Below are 24625 nucleotides of genomic sequence, written 5' to 3'. Positions count from 1 at the left end.
ATATTTACATTCTGAAAGTACTGGAGTAGGAAATGGATTTTTTAAAATTGAGGGACTCGAGTCATTATAGACAGAAATCAGAAGTTTAAGCACCTATTGCAGAAATTTTGCAAATCTGTGCTGTGGGTATTAAATCTGGCATTGCTTTTGATTTTGATTCCCTGACTCCCCCCCACATTTTTCCTCCTTCTCTCCCCTTCCTTGTCATTAAATTAGACCATAAATAAACACCTGAATTTGTGTCTCTAATATATCCTAGTGAAAAAAGAAGGAAAAAGGTAGAGTTAAATCCTCCAGGTGAAATCCTGGCTGCACTTGAATCAGTGTCAGCAGGGCTGGTAGTCAGCATTTCACTGGTGCTGGGAGCAGAACAAATGGGACTCATCTGTTACCTGCGCTGAGGGAAACAAATGGGTTGCCAGACTCTTAAGAAGACTTTTATGTTTCATTTATCAATTTCCAGGTCAGTACATACAGTACAGGTTTGACTCACCAAAGAGCTTGGAATAATAGGAATAAAAGGAAAATCCATCTGGCTGGTTTAGGTTATTTGTAAAGCTATTGTTGATGGTGGAGTTATTGATGGGATCCATTTGACTTTATAAATACCCAAAGGTGTAGGAGGGAAGATTTTTCCTGGTACAGTTGAGAGGACTCAGCAGTGTTTGTTACAAATTAAATGCATGTACCTGAGTCATTAATAATTAACAGTCTGCTGTGTCAAAATGTATATTGTTAATTGTTGTGCCTTTCTGAATAAATGATTTAGTTCTGTACAGCACTATTCAAGATTTCAATTTTGAGCAGACTATATCACTAATATTCTTTAGAGATCAAAGGGTTTGGTGTATAATGGAGAAAAAAAATTCCATTATTCACTTCACATGTGCAGACCTATAGATAGATAATGAAAAAGGCAAAGGTTGAAAGAAAGTGGATGAAATTTAGTAGTCGTGGTATTGGTTGTTACTTTGTTATTTAAGTTGGGTAGAAACATACCCTGGAATTCAGTTAAACATTGTTCACAAGCAGAAGTGAGATTTTTTTTTTTCTTTAAAAACTCAATTTCAGTTTTATTTCTGTTTACACAGCAATAAAGCAAAGCTCTCCAAACTCTTAAAACCCCATTTTAAGAAGTGTGGCGTCTTTAACAGTCTGGTTGTGCTGGGGTGGAGGTGTGAGGGAGCCTGGGGGCACAGCAGGGCTGGGTCCCAGTGCCAGGGCTGGATCCCAGTGCCAGGCTGGTGGCACTGGAGTGGGACAGGGTCCCAGTGCCAGGCTGGTGGCACTGGAGTGGGACAGGGTCCCAGTGCCAGGCTGGTGGCACTGGAGTGGGACAGGATCTCAGTGCCAGGCTGGTGGCACTGGGGTGGGACAGGGTTCCAGTGCCAGGCTGGTGGCACAGGTGTGGGACAGGGTTCCAATGCCAGGCTGGTGGCACAGGTGTGGGACAGGGTTCCAATGCCAGGCTGGTGGCACAGGTGTGGGACAGGGTCCCTGTTCCAGGCTGGTGGCACAGGTGTGGGACAGGGTCCCTGTTCCAGGCTGGTGGCACAGGTGTGGGACAGGGTTCCAATGCCAGGCTGGTGGCACAGGTGTGGGACAGGGTTCCAATGCCAGGCTGGTGGCACAGGTGTGGGACAGGGTTCCAATGCCAGGCTGGTGGCACAGGTGTGGGACAGGGTCCCAGGGCAGGCACAGCTGGCCCAGCCTGGCCCAGACCAGCTCTGCTGGGCTCTGTGGGCTCAGCAGCCTGGAAGGGGATGGGATGTGCTGTAGGAGCTGTGGTTCCATTGGAGGTTGTTTTTTTAAAGGTTCAGATCTCCTGCTGGTGGAACAGATTGATGTGGTTTGGGTTTCTCCTCCTGTTTGCTTGGGCAGGGGCTGCAGGGGCTGCTCTGAGCTTGGCACTCCTGCTTCCATTTCTGCAAACTGGAAACCAAGGTGTGAACCCAGGCTGAGCTGCAGAGAAATTCCTAAAATACAATGAAAAGTGAGAAGGAACCACTTGTTTCTGTCCAGAACCCCAGCCCTGGTGGGATGAACAGAAAATCACTCCCAAAGCCTGGCCATGTTTTGCTGCTTGTGTTGTTTCTCATTTTCATCTCTCTCCCAGCTCTGCCTGTGATGTGAATTTCTGTCCCCTCCCTGCACAAGCTGGGAGCTCTGTGTTATATTCAGAATATTGGGCCCCAACCTGAACTTGGAAACCGTACAAACAGCACGTGGTGATTTGCTTTTTCTTTTCTTTTGTTTTCCCTCTTGCCAGGTGCTCAGAAATGTGATAATTTTGCTGAGAAGAGGCCTCTGCTTGGTGTGTGCAAAAGCATTGGGTCTTCTGGGTAAGAATGTTTTCTGTGGATAAAAGGAATATAGAAATTGTATTGCCATCTGAACAGCCCAGCAGATGACATCTTTAAACTTTGTTCCTTTTTTCTTCATGAGATAACACTGGGATGTGGCTTTAAACTATTTTTTTTGGTGTGTCAACATATATTTTCCTATGACTTAAGCTTTTGGAAAGGAATGAAAAAGAGACTCTTGATATAAAATAAATAAAGAGGTATTTAAAGTTTATTTTATTCTCAGTGGAATCACAACTTTATGATTAACCTTTTCTGATATTAAGCCAAGTCAGAATTATTATTGTGAAGTGTTTAAAGCAATCTCTGTGTCTTAAAAAGTAATTTTTCAAGCAGCAAATGAATTACAAATACCAAGCATTTCATTGTTGCAGCCACACACTGTATTAATACACATGTATTAACAAAATACACGTTAAACCTCCTTCCTTGAGTTACAAAAATCAGTTTACACTCTTGTTTTGTGCTCTCTCCAGAAAAGAGGCCATTGAGATATTTTATGTTTGATTCAGACAATGCACAGGATTTATATCTCTACCTACAGGAAAATATTTGCTTTTCAGGAGTAATCCTCTACACAGCCATTTAATGGCTGAGCAGCTGAAGTAAATCTTCTTACAATTGTAAGACTAATTCTGTGCCACACCTTTTTCAATTAAGAATTAATCACTGTGTGTGTGAAGGAAGAACTGTCAAATCTTTACCTTTCTCTGGTATTGCTGTGTTAAATTGCAATTTTAATATCACCTGCCTTAAATGTTTGAATTAAAATCCACATAAGACAGAGAAGTGAATTTTTTCTTTATGTGTTTACAACTTGCAAAAACTGGTTTATGGTGATTTTTCTCCTTTTCTTCCCTACCTTTTAACTATTTATAAATTAGAGGTGCAAATATTGCTCTGTCTTTTTCCAATCAGTGTATTTATATGTAAAGCATGTGTTGGTTTAGTAAAAATCTTCCTTACAGTCTTGTTTTAGAAGCTGAGGTACCTGAGGAATGAACAAACCCTGAAGATAATTATTTTCACTGTGTTGTTGTATTCCTGTTAATGGAAAATAATTCAAAGATTCTGGGCACTTTCTGCTTTCCTCAGAAAAAAGCCCCTCATGTGTTTTCAACACCATAATATTGTAATTTCTAAATCATTCTGTGTTGTTACCATTATTAATTAACTCCCAGATGAATTTCCTGCTAATAGATTTTGTTTTCTATTCTTGTATGTGATCATTTCATACTCATCAACAAGATGGAACTTCTGCCTCATATCTGATTTTCTGGTACACACATTTTTGTATTTTAGAATCACATTTTTCCAGCTGAAATGTTTCACAGGGGGGTTGGCCTGGATGATTTTTAAGGGTCCCTTTCCAACCCAAACCAGTCTATGATTCACTGTATAATCTTTTCAAAACAATTGTTTTCACAGCCCCCCAAAAGATGCAGTCCTGACACAGAAATGGGAAACAGATTGTGGTTTTTGGCTGGTATTTCCCTGCTCGTTTAGAGGTTGGTTCAGTCAGCTTCAGTCTTAGATTACAGATTTGCAAATTAAAAGGAAAACCAAAAAAGAAAGAATATCTGACTAAATGTTGGGGTTGTGGAGGGTTGTAAAGACATGCCTGCTTGTTCCTGGTGATAAGACAAACAAATCTTTATAGACACACAAAATTAATGGATGGGTTTGGTGCACATGAATGCATTTCCTAGGTGGTGAAACATTAAGATATCTCTATTTTCCCCACATGGGTTGTTTAAGCCATACTTTGGAACAGACTGGATCTGTAAAAACACTTTCAAATACACCAGAGAGGTCCAAAATACATTACTTTTGTTCTGTTCAAATGTAAATGTTAAATAAATACTTCAGTTTAACTAATGGAGAAGTTTAAAGGGAAACCAACCACGATAATTCTGTTTTAATTCAGGTTATTAAAAAAACAGGTGAGAATAAATAGAGAGATTGCAAATGTGCCCTTCAGTAGATAATACAGGTAACAAGAAAGCTGAAAAGAATCAAAAGGACCATTCCAGGAGGGAAATAAAAGCACGTGAAGGACGAGGGGGCAGGGTCACCACATGCTCCTAAAGCCTTTCTCCAGATCTGGATCTCTAAGCCATCCTTACAAAAAACATTTGATATTTTGGTTCCCTTGTCCTGTGTCCAAACAGCCAAATCATTTTGCTAAAGATTAACAGATTATGCCATAATCTCACATAGGCTGTATGAGAATCAGCTGATGCTGCAGGTGTAACTAATTAAACAATCAGTAATAGATGATTAAAATGTAAGAGTTTGAGGCCTTTGGGGAGAGTGCAGCTCAGGAATGGCCCCTTCAGCAGCCTCTAGCCTGTGCTGGTGTTTGAGTTTATAATTTTAGAAAGATGAATGAGTTTGATGCTATCAAGTGGTGGAAAATTTTGGATGACTTGAAGAATTGGATGGAGGTCATTCAAGGGCATGAGAAGCAAGAGGTAATCTTTATTAATCATGGGAGGAGAGAGGAAATTAGGGTAAATTAAAGAAGGAGGAGTAGTTGGAGCAAACAAAATGTGTAACTTTGGCTAGCCAGCATTTTTTTCTCCTGCTGATCTGTTTACAAGGCAAATCAATTGACAGTGGATTTTCAGGAAGCGTGTGCTTTATTCTCAGGCCTACTGTAGATGAAATCCTGCTAACCCTAACCCAGCTTCAGCTCAGGAATGTGTCTGTGGGAGTGCTCAGGTTTAGGAAGCAGCTTCCCATGAGTAACAGCACAATTAAAGCATTAATATTTTCTCGTTTTATATTTCAGAGTCATGTGAGCCCGGTCAGGCTCTGGGTAGTGCTAAAATCCAGTGTCCACTCCAAGTGTCTGTAGCCTTTAGTGCCTCAGATGAGCTGGCTGAGAAATGAATTGTCAGACACAGACAGCAAAGCCCCTGCAAGGATCACCCAGGAGGAGGAAATGAGCTCTGGTGAATGAAGTTTTTGTTCCCAGACACTGCTCAGGGGAGCTCTTTCTGGACTGCCCTGAAATTCCAGAAATTTCCTCTGTTTTTTCCTTGTGGTGATGGTGAGGGCTCACCTGGCTCAGCCCTGCCTTGGGCTGTGCAAAGGGTGTGCTCACTGCAGATAGAAAATGCGCTTTGTTTTCTGAAATCACACAGAAAAATGGTCTGGGCCACATGGTTGTGATTTTCAATTGTGTTGGGCACTGTGAAATTAGATTTCATGAAGTTTGTGAAGTACTTGTGGCCTTTTATTGAAGACTGTGCAAAATTTAGATTTTGTGAAGACTCAAGCCTAGAAAGCAAATTTTATTTAATTATTATGTTCAGAAAAGTACAGTAAGATCTCTAAAGTTGGGCAAAACTCTCTCATTTCTGCTACCTGTGGGGATTTGAGTCCCAGAGGTTCTTGTGCTGCTGCATAACTGCAAAGCCTCATTAACTGCAGAGCTGTGTGGTGTCAGCTGCCTTGCAAACACTTCCTTCCCTTCCAGTAGATGAAAAACATTTTCCTCTCTGATTTCTTTTGGGAGAATTCAGTTTAGCCTTAGCAGGTTGTGTGGTGGCTTTTAAGATCCTGAGAGAGGAATAAAGTAGTTTAAATTCCTTTTGGTGTGCTAAAGGTAGAATCTCCATCTTAAAAAGAGCTCTTCATATTTTCTTGTAAGTTTATTCTGTGATTATAAAAATGTGCTTTTTTTGTAATGTTGAAGTGATGTTTGCTGGTAATTCTGTGAATTTTCTCATGGATTCCAATGCCAGGAGATGGAGCTTTAATGGAATAAGGTGGTGTTTCCATGTGTAAATACCAAGGGCAGGAAAGCTCTGGAGTTCCTCTGATACTCTAAATGTTTGTCTCAGTGAATCTAGAGTAAGAAATAACCTTTGAACTATAATAAACTGTTAATCTTGGATCAAAACTGGGAGAAAATGAGTATTTGGGGTCAAACCTTGACCAGCTGGTGAGAACCATGGGTAGTTTTGACCTTCTAAAGCTTTGATTTATGAAGCTGTAAAAAGATGAACCTTTTCCAAGGCATCCTTGGGATGCAGTGGAGGTTTGGAACAGCAGATTTCTGAGCTGAGTTTTGTTTTACTGCTGCTCCAACCCCTTTGTGTGTCGTGATGAAGGGATGGGAAGGATGGAGGGAAGGAAGTCCAGATGAAACCAGCTGGAGCACAAAGCTGCCCCCAGTAACTTGTCAAAAGAAGCACCACAGGGAAAAGATAATGCACAGCACCATTACAGGCAGGGCTGCCACTTCCAGGGCCACTTTAAATTCCACTTTAAATTATTAAATACTGTAAACGCTATAAAGTTAATTAGAAGAGGAACAAACTCTACAAAGATAAATGTGTTTTCAATATGTTTCTCAGGGAGGGTACAGTAGAAACCAGTGAATGAGAGGAAATTTATTTCTGGCAGCACTCTAGACATGGAACTGTGGTTGAACTTTTTACCCTAATTACGTCCCCACTAATGCCTGCAGCGGGCTGGAATCAAAGTGGCCCTTCAGGCCCTGGAAAGTCTCTGATGTGGCGAGCGTTTGTTGTGTGCTGAGGGTTACTTCAGAAAAAACGGAATATTGTGACAGGATTTTTCAAAATTTCTCAGTTACCACCCACCTCACTTGTTGCCTACAAAAATAGAGTAATTGTTTGCATCTGTGTGTTTTTGTCTGTCTTAGAAATAACTGTTATAAATCAACGTGACAGAGCCGGAGAGCAGTTGAGGATTGTATTTTCTTTTTTGTATGTTTTAGGGTTATTCCTGTGTTCTGTAGTGTAGGAAGGATTTAAAGGACATTGGAAAGCAGAAATTTCAGGGTGATTGAAGTTGCTCTCTTTTCTTGAGGACACTTAAAGCCATCAGATCCCAGTGGGTTCACAGAGGATGCTCTTTAATATGTTTTTTCCTAAACAAGTGCAGTCACTTCTTGCTCGTAGTTGGAGCAGCTGTTTGCGAACTGCTTCAACTTCCAGCCCCTGTTTCTGTGTTGTTACACAACTGCTGCCACTCGAGTCATTCCCTACAACTTGGCAGTATTTGAACTTTGCATCTGTTACTGAATGCCATTTTCTCCCTTAGCATGGGCTCTCTCAAGTCCTTCCTGTGCTTTTCCTTTCCTTTCTTCAAAAATGTTTAATATACAGACAAAATATGGGAGTTTGCTGAGTTCAGCCATTCATATATGGATGAGCCCCTTTTAAATCTCCACATTAGAGGAAAAAACAAAATACAATTAAAAAACTCTGATATAATTATTATTTTTCTTTAGTTTGCTTTTTTTAAGCAGAATGAATGTATTTTAGGTTTAAATTTCAATTTTGCAAATTTCAATTTATAACTCAGTGAATATTTCTTCAGTAATTCAAACTAGAGATTTAGAAGGCTCCTGCTTTGTGAAAAAGCATTAAGTCATGTGCTTAAAAAGAGATCTTCCTTAATGCCTTCTTTCTTTTAATTCTGACTAGGTAATGTATTAGAATATCACCTGAGGAGACCCCCTCACGCATTTTTGGATGGCTGCTCAGAGACTTATTTTTAAAATTAATGGCAATTAAAATTATTAATAGAGCATTTAAATGATAATATTTTACAGTGAGGCAATAATGAAATAACACAATGTTTTAATCAATTTTGCCTGCACAACTGGAAGAGCTGCATCTCCCATTTCAGCATCAGGTGACTCTGGGGAGAATGCTGTGTTGCTGTGTGCCTTTCCTTAGCAATTGTAATTCCTCCTGGGAATATCAACCACCTTTAACTGGGAAATTCCTCCAAATGTAATGAAAAGTGCTCCAGTAGAGGAGGTGGCTGCATCGTTGTCTTCATTGAGAGAAAGGATATAAAATAAACTGAAGTTTGTTTTTGATGTTAAGCAATTTAATGGAGGATTTCAGCTTTAAGACCAATTTAAGGAAAAGCAGAATATTCCTTTTGCTGCTCATGGGGCTCTACAAGTAATTATTTTCAGGTATTATTTTCAGGTATTATTTTGTCATTTCAACCCAGCTTTTGGTGAGTTCAGCTACGGTGAGAACTCTGCACATCTGTAGAATGTGGTCTGTGATTCGAGTCATAAAAGAGTTAGAAATGCCAAAGAACATATAATTAATGGGCACTTGGGGAGATTCTGGCCTACCTGATGTGACCAGAACCTCAGAGCAGCTTTGCTGTTCAGAGCACTTTTCAAGTGCTTTAACCAGAACATCTGAGCTCATTCCTGCTCAGCTTCAGTCATACGCACTCTAAAACCCTCTAATTATTTCTTGGAATCAGTATTGTTTTCAAGCTCCTCAGAAATTGTCATTTGAGCCATAAACTGGCATATAAACAATGAAGATTTAGCAGAGTCCTGTGCAGCTGACAGACATCTTCTAATGATCTCCGTCACGCAACTGCCGGCAGCGGCTGCCTAATGCCGAGGTGATGAAGTGTTGCACAACCCCACGGGTTTCTTACGCCGTTAATGACACCGAGGGCAAAAGAATTTTAGTTTAGACAGGTCAGGGCAAGGTTTTGTGCTTAGTGGTGAAGCCCCAGAGTGGTTCTGAGGGCGACCTGGAGCCGCCGGCTTAGCGCGGCCTTTGTTGGTGCTGAGGGGAGAGGCCGAGGGGCCTGTGAGGCGCGTGAATCATGAGGGGAGAGCGCAGAAAGGGGGGAAAAAATGAGCTGGAAATGGGTACAAGAGCCAACAGGATGAAATATTTGGTCCTTCATGAAGTTTTAGTGGTAGCAGGAAAATTTTTCAGTGCTGGTTGATGAATGTGCAGTCCCACACGAGGTGGGGATTCTGATGCTCACAGGTTGAGGAGGAACATGCCTCAGATAAATACAATAATTGTATATATACTTAAATAATCAGCTGCAATCTGTGTTAACTGTGCTGTCTTCTCATACACCATTAGTCAGGAAATTCTGTCAGTACAAATGCCTCAGAACAAAGAAAAAAGCTGATATTGCTTTGGAGTGTTAGAAATTCTGGCACTTCAAAAAATCCATGTCTAGCTGAGGCTGTAAGTGGCTTCACAAAATGCTCAGTTTGGGTTCTACATGTGCTTGGTGGAATTTGGCTGGAGCTGAGGTATTTCAGCATCAATTTGTTCTCAGAGCTGTGCTCCCAGAAATGTGATCTTTTCCTCTTAAGCTGTGATGTGTGGCTGTCTCTTATTATGCAAAAATTGCTGCATTTTTGATTTTGGTCCATCTTGCATGATCTTGGAGATCTGTGGGGCTCTTACTGCAATACAAATTATGTGCATTTATTTTAGTGGTGAGTTCTGCTTCATTTGACAGTAGGAAGGGCAAGACAACTCTTAAATTTTGTATTTTTTGGGGGAAACACATCAGATTGTGGCTTAATCAGCTGATCACAGAAATATTAGGGGTTCACAGAGGTATGATAAATGCAGTTGTATTGTGTCAGAACTTAATCTTCATGAACATAAGCAAAGATTTACAGAAATGCGTTCGCTTTTGTGCGTGTTCATAGGATGATCAACCAGCCAGTGCAGGTTCATAAATTGTGTATAAAAAGCTTGTTTGGCTACAAACAAGCAAAATCTAGTCTAGAATATACCAGAAAAAATAATCCTGATTCCCAAGTGGAGCTCCAGCTGTACTTTCCCCTCAGTGATAGCCACGGCCAAGCAGACAGCCAGATCTCGGGAGCTGCCGCTAATCTGCCTGCATTACCCAGTGGCAATGTGATGGGACAGCTCTGCTCTGGAACATGTGGCACGTGTCACCGCAGTGGAAAGTGTGTCACACCCGGCTCTCCCTGCACAGGCACAGCTGAGGAGGCAGCTTGTGCTGGGTTTTACACTCCATGGCGGGAGTGCCGCATGCTGGGGACACCAAGGTGGCTCTGGGCTCTCGTCAGCTCTGAAACGTAAAAACAAGCCCCATAAAACCCCCTCAAACCCAGAAAGAATCTTCTGATGATGAAGGTGAGGGATAGCAGAGAGAGCACAACAGTCAAAGCATGTTATGTGCTGCTGGATGTGGGAGGAGCTGCCAAAATAAGGAATTTGGAGGTTGCTATTTGATATTTTTAAGGATTCCCCTTTTATTTTCTCTCATAGAATCTGTTGCAATAATCAATATTTGCAAAAACCCAGTTTTAAAATTTCCCCCCTAATTGATGTCTGTCACCTCAGCTACAGATGGGAAGTGAAGGAACTGTTGGTTTCATGGAACAGCAGTGGGGTAATGGTTGTTGAAAGTAGTCAGAAATGGAAAAGTCACTGAGGAGTCTCAGGTTCTCTCACAGACCATGGCCAGAGTTATTCAGGAGACAGAAACCAGTCCTTCAACCAATCCCTCAATCAATCCTTCAGCCAGACCTTCCTGGGTCATTCCAGGTGCACTTAGACCCTGCCCTGTGAAGGAATGCTTCAGTGATGAGCTAACAGAAATAAAATTATTCCTTATAGTGAGAAAACAGGAGATTCCTAAGCCTGAACCCTGACTCATTTTACCTGTTACAAAATGATTTCTGCAGACTTGGTGATTTTTTGTGTCATGGGCAAGCAATAAAAATATTTTTGGTGAAGTACACAGATAAGGTGAGTTTTTTTCCTGGGCTGATAGACTTGATCAAACCATTTGAGGAAGGTGCAAAGGTGAAGTTTGTATCTCCTGGTGTTTAACACATCTATTTTAGCGCTGTATCAAATAACTCCCTTGTATTTCCAGGATTAGATTTAGTAACATGTGTCTAAGGTTGGTACAGGTTTTTCTTATTTAGAAATAAGTGTTTCCATGCTTTTTGCAATTTGTGGTGCACTTAAAATGTCTCTGCTGCTTTGTGATTCAGTGCTGCACACACATTTTGGGGGAAGTGTCACTTTCTGAAAAATTTTGTGCTGCTTTTACCGATTTTGAATGAATCTATTAAATACCATAAATTAGAAAATTACTTACAGAGTGGAGTTTTTTATTGTGAAAAGATGGGATGCGGAGAACCTGTAGATGATGAAAGTCCTAATGAAAGCTCTTTCTGCAGTGGTGTTTAGAAAGAAATAACTGAATTTATTATTTTTTTAAAGTTTTCATTCTGGTGTGCATCCCTCAGAAGGAGGGAGAGAATTGCTCTGCTGAGGAGGGTTTACAGGAGTTTGGTGCTAGGCCTGGAAAACAAACTTTACAACTTAAGGCTCAAAAGTTTTTTTCACTTTCTTGGTGCCTGGACTGCTCTGGGTGGTTACTGACAAAAGGTAACTGAGGGCAATGAGCCTTTTTGTGTCCTTGACAGAGACACAGAAGCCAAAAAGCAGAATATGCACCAATTCTGTCAGGCACTAAGAAGTCATTTAATAAAAATAAAAGGATCAAAATGTTGGAACCACTCACCATAAAAATAGAGGACTCATTGTTGGTCAAAGTCTTTTAAGACAAGATTAGGTTGCTTGGTAAAAAATAATTTCTTTGAGCTTCTGGGACATTTTGTGCATGGCCTGGAAAGAGAAGATGATCCTTCCAGAATTGAAATCTGTTAATCTGAGCAAACCTTCTTCAGGGCCCTTGAGGAGAACAGAATTGTCTTTGTGGTCTCACCGTGTTCCTAATATTGCTACAAAGATCATAATCAAATCTCATGCTTCAACTTTCCAGTGTAAAGGTTCAGGCAGGAATTTTTCCAATATTCAATTAATTAACTCTGTGCTCTGGTTTGTTTTGCTTCTCTTCCCCTTCTGCGAAGCACCAGAGAGGTGGAACAGGAGAATTGTAAGCACTCCTGCTGATTAAAGACTTGGGTCACTGTCAGCATCCTCCTCATGCCCACATGGAAATAGCCTTTTTTAGCAGCAATTTATTGGTAGATTTGATGCTTTATGGAGTATAATTTAAAAAAGCAAACCCAACTTTGTGGAGTAATTTTCTGTGCAAATCCTTTGGATATACCTTGAGCAGCCAGTTCCTTGCAATTGCTGTCACTTCTCTCTCACCTGTTGTCTCTACAAGTTTGGAAATTATATTCCAGTTCAGGCTCTTAGCAACCTAATATTTACAGCAAATTCTATTTTTTTTTTTTTTTTTTTTTACTCCTGCAGGTTGTTAAAGCTGGGCCTAGTAAGAGATTATCTTGAACTATTAGTTACTTTAAATAGGATTTCAGTGTAAATTTTAATATTTTTGTCTCCTCTTAAAGGCACCAAAACTAATTAATAAAAACAAGTCTGTGCTTTAGGCTGGGCTTTAAAGAAACTTTGTGAAGGTGGTATAAAGTGCAGTGATATTGGCCAGAGATTTTATTAAAGGCCTCAATTGACTGGAAAATCCTCACATAAAGAATATTTCGTACAGGGCAGCTTTCCCAGCAAAAGTTTTATTTCAGTTTTACACCTCCAAGGCCTTTTTTTTCCATTCTAGACTCATGAGACCAGCCTGTCACTGGGTCCATCTCTCTGAGTGGGATGTTCATCATGTGGCAGAGAGGAGGAAAATCCACCCTTGATAAATCAAAGCCTCCAAGGCACAGAAAAATCAGCCTCATGTTGATTCCATCACTCTTCTCCTTTTAATTTTTTTTTTCTGTTTAAAAAGCACGAGTGTTCTGAGTGGTGTGTTTGTCTCTGTGCAAACATTCTGTGCAGAGCTTTTCTGCCATGGTGGCACCCAGCAGATCTGAGAGGAGCTGATGCTGGCGTGGGGCACGAGCACAGATGTCACCAAGTGCCAGCTGGATGAGGCATCTGCTCTGTCCTTCCATCCCTGCACTGCAGCACTCACACAGAACAAGATACAAAGGCCTGAGTGTGTTTATACATTTATTATTGCCACGTTTTAGAGTTGTTGGTGGATTTGTGTCCATTACCTTTAAAGAAGTTGTTGATCTCTGCAGCTGTTTGAACAGTCAGGATACACAGTGAATATTTGTTGATAATCTGTGTGACTAATTCAGAAGAATTTTATTTCAGACAGAATTTCAGAGTCTTTCTGGCCTATCCATATAAACTATTCCAGGCTAGGGGACAGGGAGCAGCCTGGGATAGTGGAAGGTGTCCCCATGAAGTGGATGAGCTTTCTTTGAAAGTCCTTTCCCACCCAACCCAGTCTGGAATTCCATGATATTCGTTGGTTGTTGGCACTTGAACTCAAGGTTTTACTCACTATGGTTGACGAAAGCATTGGTAAAATGGCCTTACATGATCAGCCAAGAGATAATAATAATAATAATAATAATAATAATAATAATAATAATAATAATAATAATAATAATGGTGCATTTGAGTGACAGAATTATTACCTGTAAGTTGGAAAAACTGTTCAAAACAGGCTGATGTGGAAATAGTAATCACTATTAAGTGTGTTGATATAATTTTAGCTGTATCTACTTTGGAGATTCCTGTTTTGAAATTCCCCTTCTATCAATATTACAATTTGCTAGAGGTAATAAATCACTTAATTTTAAAAAGTTTGTACATAGATCTTGCAGTGGCTTTCTGTGTTTTTGAGCAGGAGTGAACTTTAATGTGAGGGAACTGACTCAAGTTTCACTGGTTTAAAGGTGTTTTTGAAGGGCCTTTGAAGTGCTTGAAGTAATGAATTGCACCCTCTAGTTATTAGCCTAGAAAAATATATATTTTGGGAAAAATTTCAGTGGGCAAAATGTAAAAAAGGTATTTTTTCAGTTATTTTTCTGACAGTTGTCTTGCTATGCATTTACTGTGTATCATACATTACTGTATATTATGCATTACTGTATAAACCATTTTATGATCTTGAAGCATTGGGGGTAAACAGTTGGCATTTGTCCTCCAGCTTTCCAGAAAATTCTCGAGCAGCTTGAGCAGATCCAAGAGACAAGTGAGTGCTGGGGCAGGAATTGTGTGAAACTCTGTAAAATAAAACAGATCTGGGCAGGGGGGAGCACCCTCTTTTACCAATGCTCAGGATGTGTTTGTACAGCTGGCAATTTGTGCTCCTTCATATTCCTTGACCTAGAAATAGCCAAGGTTTTAATGCGTTCCTGGAGGGGGAGAAAGGTGTTGTGGAGCAGAGCTGCCACATCAAAGCCTCTCCTCAGCCCCTAAAAGGGTTTCCACCACTGCCTTCCTAGGCCCTATCCAACACTCAGCACTTTTCCCACTCAGCCTTTTTTATTAAGAAATGGCCTTAAAGCTTTTATTTATATAAAAATGATAAAAGTGACACAAAGAGTTGAAAAGATCTGTATGGTTCAAACAAAAGTCCATCAGGGATGTAATGTAAATTCTGGGTGAGGTGTCTCCATCAGCCCCAGGCAGCTCAGCTGCTGCTCTGGGAGAGTCCTCCCTGTAGGAGAGAGTTAATCTGAGGAGTAGTTTTGTGCTAGGATGTGGTTTAAAACTTCCCAAGTCTTCCTGGGGGTAAAAGAAACCAAGTGTTTGATAATCAATTGCACAATACAGGCTGATGGCCATCGTGGAGATCATTATTCAGTTTTCCTTCTTAATGTAGGAGGTTTATATTGACCCTTTGTTCTCCAGGGTTCTGCTGGGATTGTTGGAATTCTGGTCCAGGACTTGATGTTCTTGGAGGTCTTTTCCAATCTCAATAATTCTGTGGTTCTCTGACTTTTCATTCAGCGTGCTAAGTAGCATAAGGAGGCAGAAAGAATTAAACCCCAGTTTTTAAAATGCCCTGATTTCCACTAAAATCTTCTTTAAATTCCTTTCAGCACCAGCCCACCCTACTGCTGTGTGGATCTGTATTCCCTGAGAACAGGAGAGATGGTCAAGTCCATCCAGTTCAAAACTCCTATTTATGACCTGCATTGCAATAAAAGGTAAGGGTGCTCTCTCTGCATTCCTTATGTGTTAGGGCATGCCAGAGTTTGGTAATAAATACAATTTCTGGTGTATCACCTCCCTGATTTTCTTTTTTTCTCTCTCCTGGTTCTCTGTTTCTCAAGGAGTATTTCAGTTGGAATACATCAGTGTGCTTCCCCCATGGCTTTGGTTTAAGAAGCTCAAACCAAAAAAATCATTTAAGCTTCTTTCAGTTGTGCTAAAGGGTGAGCAGGAATTGCTGAAATCCTCGATGATCCACCTACAGCTGGGGAAATGGGATCACAGAGAGTTTAAACAGCACGGAGCACTAAGGAGTTTATGTCTCTTCTTTGTGTTGGTCTGTCACATTTTGCCTCCCTGCACATCCAAAACATTCCTGGTGTGCAGTCTGTGGTTTGCAGGGAATAATGTTCCAGTGAGTCAGATAACAAAGCAGCATCTCTGGGTTGGGATAGACAGAAAATGGCTCTGGAGGCTGAGGATCACAGAGCTCCAAGAGAACAGCATCTGTTGTGTCCATGGAATCAAGTTTTGCTGAGTTAATGTGAAATCCCCATCTCTCCCAGACACACCAAACTGGAATTTTGTGGTTTGCTTTGTAGTTTGCCGCATCTTTTTAAGGCAGAAGAGAAATGCCAGGATCCCTGTGTGAGGATCCTGCACTTGGCACTGCTGATGGGAGAGTTTGGAGTGGTGACTTTGGTCCAAGCCCTGCTGAGCTCTGCTCCCTTCACCCTCCCATGGCTGCCATGAGTCACCGTGGCCTCAGGTGCCCTGAGGAGTGGTGCAATCCAGTTCCTGGGGTAAAGGGAGAGCCCTGGATGGAGAAATTCCTGTAGTTCTTTGGGAATCCATATTGCCATGCCAGAATGGATGGTCCTTCAGTAAATAGTAACACAAATCTTTGGAAAATTGCAAATTATTTGGTTTTTGTGCCTGGTTTTGATGCAGATGCCGACTATGCGTCAAACTTGTGCAACTAAGTGTAACCTGCTACTAAAAATAAATAGATCAATAATTGCTCTGGAATCATCCATCTGGGGGGTTCATTTCTGCAGAAAGACAGAGTGGCTTCAAGGAGGAGAAAACAAAATTCTCCAGGACTGGGAAATATTCCCATTAAATATCCATAGGTTTGCAATATATACACATTACACTTCCACCTGCAGTCAAAGCCTTCCCATTATTCATTGGTTTCCTTTATTTTAGGCAATGTAGGAAAAGTTAGAATTGATACATTTTCTTTGGTTTTCTCTCCTGCAGTTTCAGCAATTGGAAGATGTTGTTTAACTAAAACTACTAATATGTCCAAAACTAATTAATGTTATTTATTTATCTGAAAACATCAGCAAGCATGAGGGGATGGTGTATATTTTGATTTTAGTGTAGCCCTTCACAGGTATTGAGCTCTCATGGGATAAGAGGAAGTGTTCTTATGGCAAAACAGATAAAAATAGGGAAAAAGGGGTTAAGGCTGATTTCACACTTGTGGGAAATAATCATCACCCTTTCCCCAAGGATATGAGTTGAGGCTGAGGTGATTCATCCCCTTTTTAAAGGTGACTGTTCCAGGCTGTAACACACAGTCATAATGTTCACATGAGGCATTAGGTGTGTTTCAGTCACTGAGAGATGTGATTAATTTTTTTCCATGTTGTATCTTTACAATTAAAACCATTAAAACAATATTTAATAATGCTCTATATTGACAGCTAATTAAAAAATGCTTTCTCACAGTCTGCCTAATGAGAGAATAACAGATTATTAATTATGTCATATTGCTAAATGTAGGTTTTATGTGTTGGTTTCCCAGGTGCTTCTTTCATGCCAGGCTTTTAAAAACTTGATTTTGGGAGTCATCAGTGTGGGAGAAAGCATTCCCTGGTTCTGAAATTTCCAAGGTGCTGCTCTGCTTCCACATTTGCATCTCTGGGCTCAGTGTTTTGAGGCAGCACCATGTTTCCTGTTACCCTGTGGTTTTTGGCCTTTACAATAAAAGTGTAATGTACAAACAAACACATAAACATACATCTTCAATATGCTAATTGACACAAATTCTGCCTCTCTCAGCTCTGTTTGTGTGCTGATGTTCTTGGTATTACACTCCCCCCGCTTTTAGCAAATAAAATGTTTCAATAGATTTGCACTGAGGTGGGCAGTGGGATTATTTGACATTTAGCTCATGTTTTGCTGATTGCTGTTTGAGTCAGTGACAGTAATTCAGGGTCTTTGCAGCTCCATTCTTGCTTTTTAATGGAGCTTTGAGTGCAAGAGCTTTAGCACAAAAGTGCTGTGCTGCTGTGGCTCAGCCCCCTGCGCTTCCTGCGCTGGACTTGGTGTGGTTGGAGCAGAGAGAGCCCTCAATAACTGCCAGGGACTGGTAACCTGGCACTTCATCACTGCACAGTTTCTATTGATGCTTTTGGAATAATTACATTTAGATATTGAATCTTTAAACCAATGCATTTAATGTCTGAAGTGGCCCTTCCATTTCTGTGTTTTCAGGATCCTCGTTGTGGTCCTGCAGGAGAAAATCGCCGCCTTTGACAGCTGCACTTTCACCAAAAAATTCTTCGTCACCAGTACGTACAGTTTTGGGCTCAGAGGTGGACAGAACAGATCTTTTTGTTTGTTTTTTTTTTTTTTTTTTTTTTTAATTTCTAAATCCTCAGAGCAGGTCTCAATAATTTGGAGCTTCAGGAAAACTTGCTTAGAAAAAAAACCCCAAACCCAAATGCTTTTCTGTGAATATTTAACTCTTTTCTGTATTTATTATTGCTGTAACTAATTGTAATGGGCACCCACACTGCAATCCATCAGTAGCTGAGCAATTCTTTTGTTCATTTTGCACAAATATGTGTAAAAGCTTCAGCTTTTACATATTTACATGTTTACATACAGCCTCACATATTACACAGTTCCAGGTTATCACATCAGTAGCAGTTAAGCCCACATCAACAGTGATCTACCCACTGTTCATATTTGTTTGTTCCTTAGGCACATTGGCTTTTTTTATGTGACTTTACAGTTCATAATTTACTTTGGAAAAGTCAGAATTTTATTATTTAAGAAGAGTCTGCATTTTTGTGGATGTATTTTCAATCAATTCAAAAAGTTGAAATTATTTTTTTAATATTTTCTGTGTATTTGTAGAAAAATCTCCTTACAAGAAGCTGTTTTTGTCATAGTTTGAGGGAAAGCAGCCACATGCAGTAATATTAAAGTTGCCAATAGGTGTCAGTTTCTTCCTATCCATGGATGTGAGACACTGGGAATCTGCTGGGATTCAGTGACAAGATCCAAATGGGGAAGAACTTATTTCTGTCCTATTCATCACTCCCTTTTATTTCATCAAAAAGAATTAGAGTACAAGCCTTGCTTTATTTTAGACCAAAAGTGAAAAAACCTTCAGTTAAATGTGTATTCTGAGAATTTCTGGACTTATTTTATTGGGTTTTTTTAAGATACTGCAATTTATTTTTAAAAATTTAAGTCCTGAAGTTAGTTTTGAGAAGCAGGGATACTCTGCTTTTTAAACATAACTTTGATTTGCCTTTTGTGGAGCAGCTGTGGAATATAAAGAGGATAAATTAATACTTCTGGAGGAATGAAGAAACTGTTTTTTAGAAAGTCCAAAACTTCCTAAAATGTCACTAATGCCAGTGTATTTCTCCAGCTGTGCTGCTTTTTAATATGAAAAATTCAAGATTTTCTGAAACTTTCCTCTGGTTTAATTAAGGACAAGCTCATTTCTGGGGCGTTTTGGATGCTGCCAGCGCTGGAGCCAGCCCAGCCCTTCCCTCTGGCAGTGCCATGCTGTGAGTGGGCAGAGCTGTGGTTTTCCCCTGGATTTAGGGGTTCTGGGGCCTGTGCTGAGGGTGCCAAGCTCAGCCATTCCCTGGGTCCTGCTGCCAGGCAGGTGCTGTGCCCTGGCACGTCGGGGCACAGCAGAGCTTTCGTCTGAGCTTCCCCATTTCATGTGCTGAAGTCTCCTGGACCTGAGAGCGCATCTTTAAAGGCTGAAACTGCTCTGCTGTGTTTGCAGGGGGATGGAAATGAGCTCCCTCGTTAGCTGCAGGCGCTTCTGGGAGGCAGCCAACTGGCCACCACTGCCTTCCTGGCCTGTGCCTTTGAAAAAATTATTAAAGGACAGTGCCAGTATCGATTAAAAAATAGAAATCCTTGAGAAGGAAGCTGAGGGAAAGGTCTTGGATTCCTTTTTGTTTGCATTGTTGGGACAGCCTGTGTCCTGCCCAGACTGGTGCACCTCAGCTGTGAGGGTGTCACTGCCTGCCCAGAGAATGTGACAGCATGGGAAAGATTCTCTGACTGGTTTTGGTCAGGAGGGAGGGCACAAAGGGCAGAAATATTGCTGAGGATCACTGACTCGTTGAAGGGTTTTGTGTTGCTTTTAGGGAAAAGAAAATCTTTATTTTCAAGAAGATTTGGTGTGGAAATCACATCTTCCATGCCTAAGTGGTGTGGGAGCCTTAGAACCTCACTGAGACAGCACAAATGTGAAGCAGAAGCTCTGCTCTGTTTTGTTGATTATACATAGAAATGAAATGCAGAATGTCCAATTAAAAGCAGTGTCAGGAATTCTGAAGTTCCTCAGAAATGCTAATGCAGCTGCTGTGCACATGAGTAGTGTTTGTCTTTCTGTTTTTGTTTTTGTGGTTGGATGTGTAGCTTAATATATTGTTACAATAAATATGCCATAAAATATTCAGGATGTAGATGGACAAGTTCGTGCTGCTGTTGGAACGTTTTAACTCCTGCATTTCCTGACTTTTCCTGAGCAAGTTTGACATGGAACCAACCTTTGTTTTCCTCTGCTTGGGATTACATGGAATTGTACTGATTTGACTTGCATGGCAGGGAGCCAGAATGTTTTATTTGTGCCTTTTGTAACAAAACCTCAGTGTACAGGTGCTCCAGACTGGGAGAGGGAATTTAGGACAGGTGCTTAAACGTGGAGAGAAAACATGCTGTAACTATTGTAGAAAAATTACCAGGATATCCCCTAATCTACCCTGTGGGGTGTTCTGATTTTCAAATGTCTGCTAGGAGAAGGCAGAACATCAGTCTCAAGGCAGTCACTTCCATCCATCACTGCTCTCCTGGTGCTTGGAGCCAGCTCCTTTCCCTAAGGAAAGACACCAAGGGGAGGAGAAAGCCCAGCAGGAATTTCACATCCTGCACTGCCTTAGGTGCTCATGTGGCCAAACTAAAAAAAAAAAACAAAAACCAAAATTTCTTTTGATGCTTATGTTAAGAATGTATTTCCTTTACTAGTGGTGAGTGTCAAGGTGTGGATTTTAAATAGATTGTTAAATAGCTCAGAGTTTTATTGTGGTTCACTTCAGATTTCCTTCAGTGGCTGAAGGATCAGAAACCAAAGTGATGCACAGAAGCCAAAGTGATGCTCAGGCTTTTTTTGCCCCTCCTTTGCTCTAAAGAAAAGCTGAATTCTGTTGATTTCTATTCCATCAGTGCTCCTCACCCCAAAACTGCTTACTTAGTGCAACACTGCTGATTATGAATATGGCCTGATGGATCCTTTCCTTGTCCATAAAGAACATCCTGCCCACCCCCTGGGCTGAGCACAGTTGCTCCCAGATAAGATCATGCACGTGGCATCATCCCTGTGTCTGATGAGGAGCTCCTGCTCAGCCTCCCTGGCCCTTCACTCCTCATATTGATAAATTCTCCATCCAGGGTTCCCCAGGGATGGAGACACTTACTGCAGCCATTAGCTGGCACCACGTTTCTATTGATGCTCTTCTGGAGAGCCCTGAGAGGTAATTCTGCAGATTTTAGTCAGAGTATTTTATTGTATAGAAATTCTGGAAAGGCTTCTCCCCACAAGCCAAAATCAGTCGGTGGATGTTGAATGTCCCGCACCTCTCCAAGTGAGTAAAACCCCAAAGCAAATGGTGTTGGATGCTCTGATCTGCACTTTGGATTTGGGATTGCTGTGTGCTCTCCCATTCACACAAAGGAATAATTTGGTGGTTTCAGTTTGTCCCAGGGCTAGTCTGGAAATCTTCAAGGCTTTTTTGGACATTTCTGTTGGAATTCCTTTCCCTGTCGGGCTCGCAGGAAGCAGTTTGAGCTCTTGACTTCAAAGTGAAAACACTGGGTGTCTTATGAGGAGGTTTAATGCCTGAAGAGTCACATTCTTGCAGGAGTTGTGTGTGTTTCCCTCCTGAGCTGTGGGCATTTCTGCTGCTGTCCCACACGGGGTAATAATTGACAGGATTCCTCTGTCTGTGGGGGTCAGCCCTGATCGAAAGTCCTCAGGGCAGGTGGGTAGGGAGCTCCTGAGTCACAGGATTTTCTTGATCAGTGAAGAAGAGCCAAGTATGTCCCTGTGAATTGCTATAAGCACTTTTAATTTTTATACACACACATTTATATGAGCACCTACCCCTTCATGGTGTTTTTCCCTGGGAAATGTTGATTTAATTTTTCTTTTTTTTTCTAACAGCATTATTTATAAGATTTTTTTTTTTTTAATTCCTGGCTGTGGGAACCAGAGTCTCACCATTCCAGGATAATGCTGGAACACTTTTTGGAGAGGTTTTTAGGGTACTATGGTGGATTTATGGGGACAAACAGCTTTGGTGCTTGCAGGAGGTTTTGCTCCACTGCAGGAAAATGTAAATACCACAGAAAAGCTGCATAAAGCCACAACAGAGGCCTCAGTCCCCAAGATGTCTGTCTGTCATATCTGCAGGCTCTGACAGTTTTACAAATTAGATGTAAAACAGGAAGTGCTCTTTGTTTCTATATAAGTTATTTTTATCTAAAGCACCCAAATCCTTAATGTTAAAGGGCAAGCAAAGCCCTCTGACATTGTCCTGTGCAGAAACAACAACCTCAGTGGCAACTTTTATTATTTGTCACTGTCCAAGTCTGAACAAAATAAGAAAGTAAACCTGAGATTAAACATTGCCTTGAAATCAATCAAATTGGTGCTAAATTAAACAGCAAGGCCTAATGAATATGAAAGGCCACTGCTATTTTTAGTGAAAGCTCTGGGATTGTGCTTGGACACGTGGAGTAACAGTAAAATTATAAAATGATGGAATTTGTGAGCTGGAAGGGACCCACTGGGACCATCAAAGTGCAGATGCTTCAAACTGCCGTGGTACAGTGGACAGGGAAGGAGATCTCTGTAGTAATAATAATGATAATAATTCAATAATAATAATAAATAAGTAAGAAAAAAAGGCCCTGGGTGGCAAACCTGATTTCTCAGTGGGTCCATCCTGCTCCTTCACTCTTTTACTCCATTTTATGGGTGATACTTAAACAGAAGGAAGTACAAGAACAATAGAAGAGTTTTGGAAAGTATGTGACAGTGTGAGAGTAATAACATTTACACAGGGCCTTTCATCTAGAAGGAGCCCAGAGGAATTTATAAACAATATTGCTTTATACAGTTTATAAACAACAAAAAAATTGGTTTGCTAAAAAAACCAAAAAAACAAAACAACCAACCAAAAAAAATATTAGATAAAACAACTTATATGATTTGTTTTTCTTGTAATAAACAAGGCTTTTTGCTACAACAGTATCACTCTACCCATTATTTATTGCATTTTCCCTCACTGTGCTCTCTGCCATGGATCTGCTTTCTGAATTAAGGATGGAGTTTTGTAATTCCATTCTTATGGAGAGCTCTGCGTTTTGTAAGACCCAAAAAGAATTGCAGATTGATTATTAGAGAAGTAGCATCACTTCAGTGGGTTCTTGGAGCTATTTATTTAAAAATACACAATGGCCCTGCTTCACTGATTTTGGAAGTGATAATCCAGCAAGTCCTTTGAATGATTAAAGGCAAAGAATTTCTGTTGAAATGAGTTACTGCTTTTGGAATTTGTTTAGAAAACTGTGTTTAAAACCACTGGACACTTCAGCTGACATGTGCCATCTTTAATGAACCTTGCCAGGCACTGAACAGAAAAATCCTTCTTTCTGCAGAGGTTTCCTTAGGATGGAGGTGAGCCTGGGAATCTCTGTCTGCATGGCATTCCCTGGGACCCAAAAGGTGCCATTTCTGCCTTAGTTTGGGATTAGAGACAAAATCCTAAAAGGCTTTTGTATTAATAACTGCCCATCCCCTCAGCCTGAAATAAAACCTCTGGTATGGATTCCTCACAGGTGCAAGGTGTGACATATCCATTAAAATTCCCCCCCTAGGAAACAGGAAATCAAAAATACTTATAAAATGGATGAGTATGGACCACTGCAAAGGAAACTGCAGAGAATTGGGGAAAAGAAAGCAGTGAAAATGCTGGAAAAAGAAAGTTTTCCTATTAAACTGATAGGGAAAAAGACTGAAACAAGACAGAAAAGAACTTAAAATGTTTTTCATTAAAAAGCTAGAACAAAGTCGAGATAGAGAGAATGAAAGTCTGGAAAATACCAAAACCAGATTTTTTTTTTTCTGTGCTATAAATATTGTTGTAGGAAATAAAGTTCTTATAATGTGCTGTGAAATTAAAAATAAACCAGTAGTGTCTTAAGATGAACATGATGGGATGTGCTGGAAGGAAAGCAAAGTTAGGTGATTCTGATTTGGCTCTTTCATTCCCTCAGCTTTATTAATTCATGTATTAATTTGCAATAGTTTATCAGATGTCATTTTCCAGTGTGTTTTAGTGAGGTTTAAGAAAGAAATAAAATTGTGGGTGGGGAGTTCTGAGTGCATCATTCTGCAAACTGAAAATAAGCCCTGACTTAGCTCAGACAAGTTCTGACTGTTGACATCAGATTTTTCTGGAGAGAATATTGTATTCCTGTATCTCCTTTAAATCTTTATTTTCTGAAGAAGCTGTGGAGATGCTGAGGAGCTGCCCCAGTGGAAGTGGTTCAGGTTTATTGTGATTTATTGGCCCAGGCTGTGTTGGAGCTGACACAGCCTGGAGTGACTCCGTTCCTCTGAGCAGAGTTTTCCCTGTGAGCTGTTTGTTTAAAGGACAAGGCAGAGGACAGGAATGTGTTGCTTTTCTCCTCTTGGCTGCTCTCTTTGTGTTCACATTGCCATCGCTGAAGGTCCAGGATCAGCTTTTGGAAAACAAGGAAAGCACTGGAGCCTTGGGTTTCTTGGAGGAGCTCAAGACTGATGGAAAGATCCAGAGTCAGAGGGGGGATATTTATTTGTGTGAATTTTCAAAGATGAGTTGAGGAGATGATTTGGTTTATTATGAGCTTATGGATTTGAATCTCCAGAGGGTGGTAGAGATTTTCATCACTACCATAAGGGTAATAGTTAAAATTAATGGAAATAAATGGAAAATTAATGGAAAATAAGTCAACCTTCTCTCTGCCCACTCACAAAGCAAACATTTGTGTAGCTCTTTGGAGAGCTTCAGGTAATGTGGGATTCCTGTATTCTCAGTAAAACGGAATATATAAAATCAGCACAGCAACAAGTAAGTTTAATGCTTTTTTGAATGCCAGTAATCACAAACTATATCCTTA

General features: G+C 40.6%; 1 protein-coding gene across 5 annotated transcripts in view; it reads left to right on the top strand.

Moving 5' to 3' along the window:
* Positions 1–24625, top strand: part of BCAS3 (BCAS3 microtubule associated cell migration factor) — a 296865-nt gene that overhangs the window by 18907 nt on the left and 253333 nt on the right. For all 5 annotated transcript variants that reach the window (XM_059487012.1, XM_059487010.1, XM_059487013.1 and 2 more), the window contains exons 7-9: positions 2270–2342; positions 15022–15129; positions 17639–17715. In XM_059487012.1, coding sequence (XP_059342995.1) covers positions 2270–2342; positions 15022–15129; positions 17639–17715 — 258 coding nt within the window. The remainder of the gene's footprint in view (positions 1–2269; positions 2343–15021; positions 15130–17638; positions 17716–24625) is intronic.

Source organism: Ammospiza nelsoni, chromosome 21 (genome assembly GCF_027579445.1).
Source record: "Ammospiza nelsoni isolate bAmmNel1 chromosome 21, bAmmNel1.pri, whole genome shotgun sequence".
In the NCBI taxonomy this organism is placed as follows: domain Eukaryota; kingdom Metazoa; phylum Chordata; class Aves; order Passeriformes; family Passerellidae; genus Ammospiza; species Ammospiza nelsoni.
The sequence above is the reverse complement of the archived record's forward strand: the minus strand, read 5'-3'. Positions and strand labels throughout refer to the sequence as shown.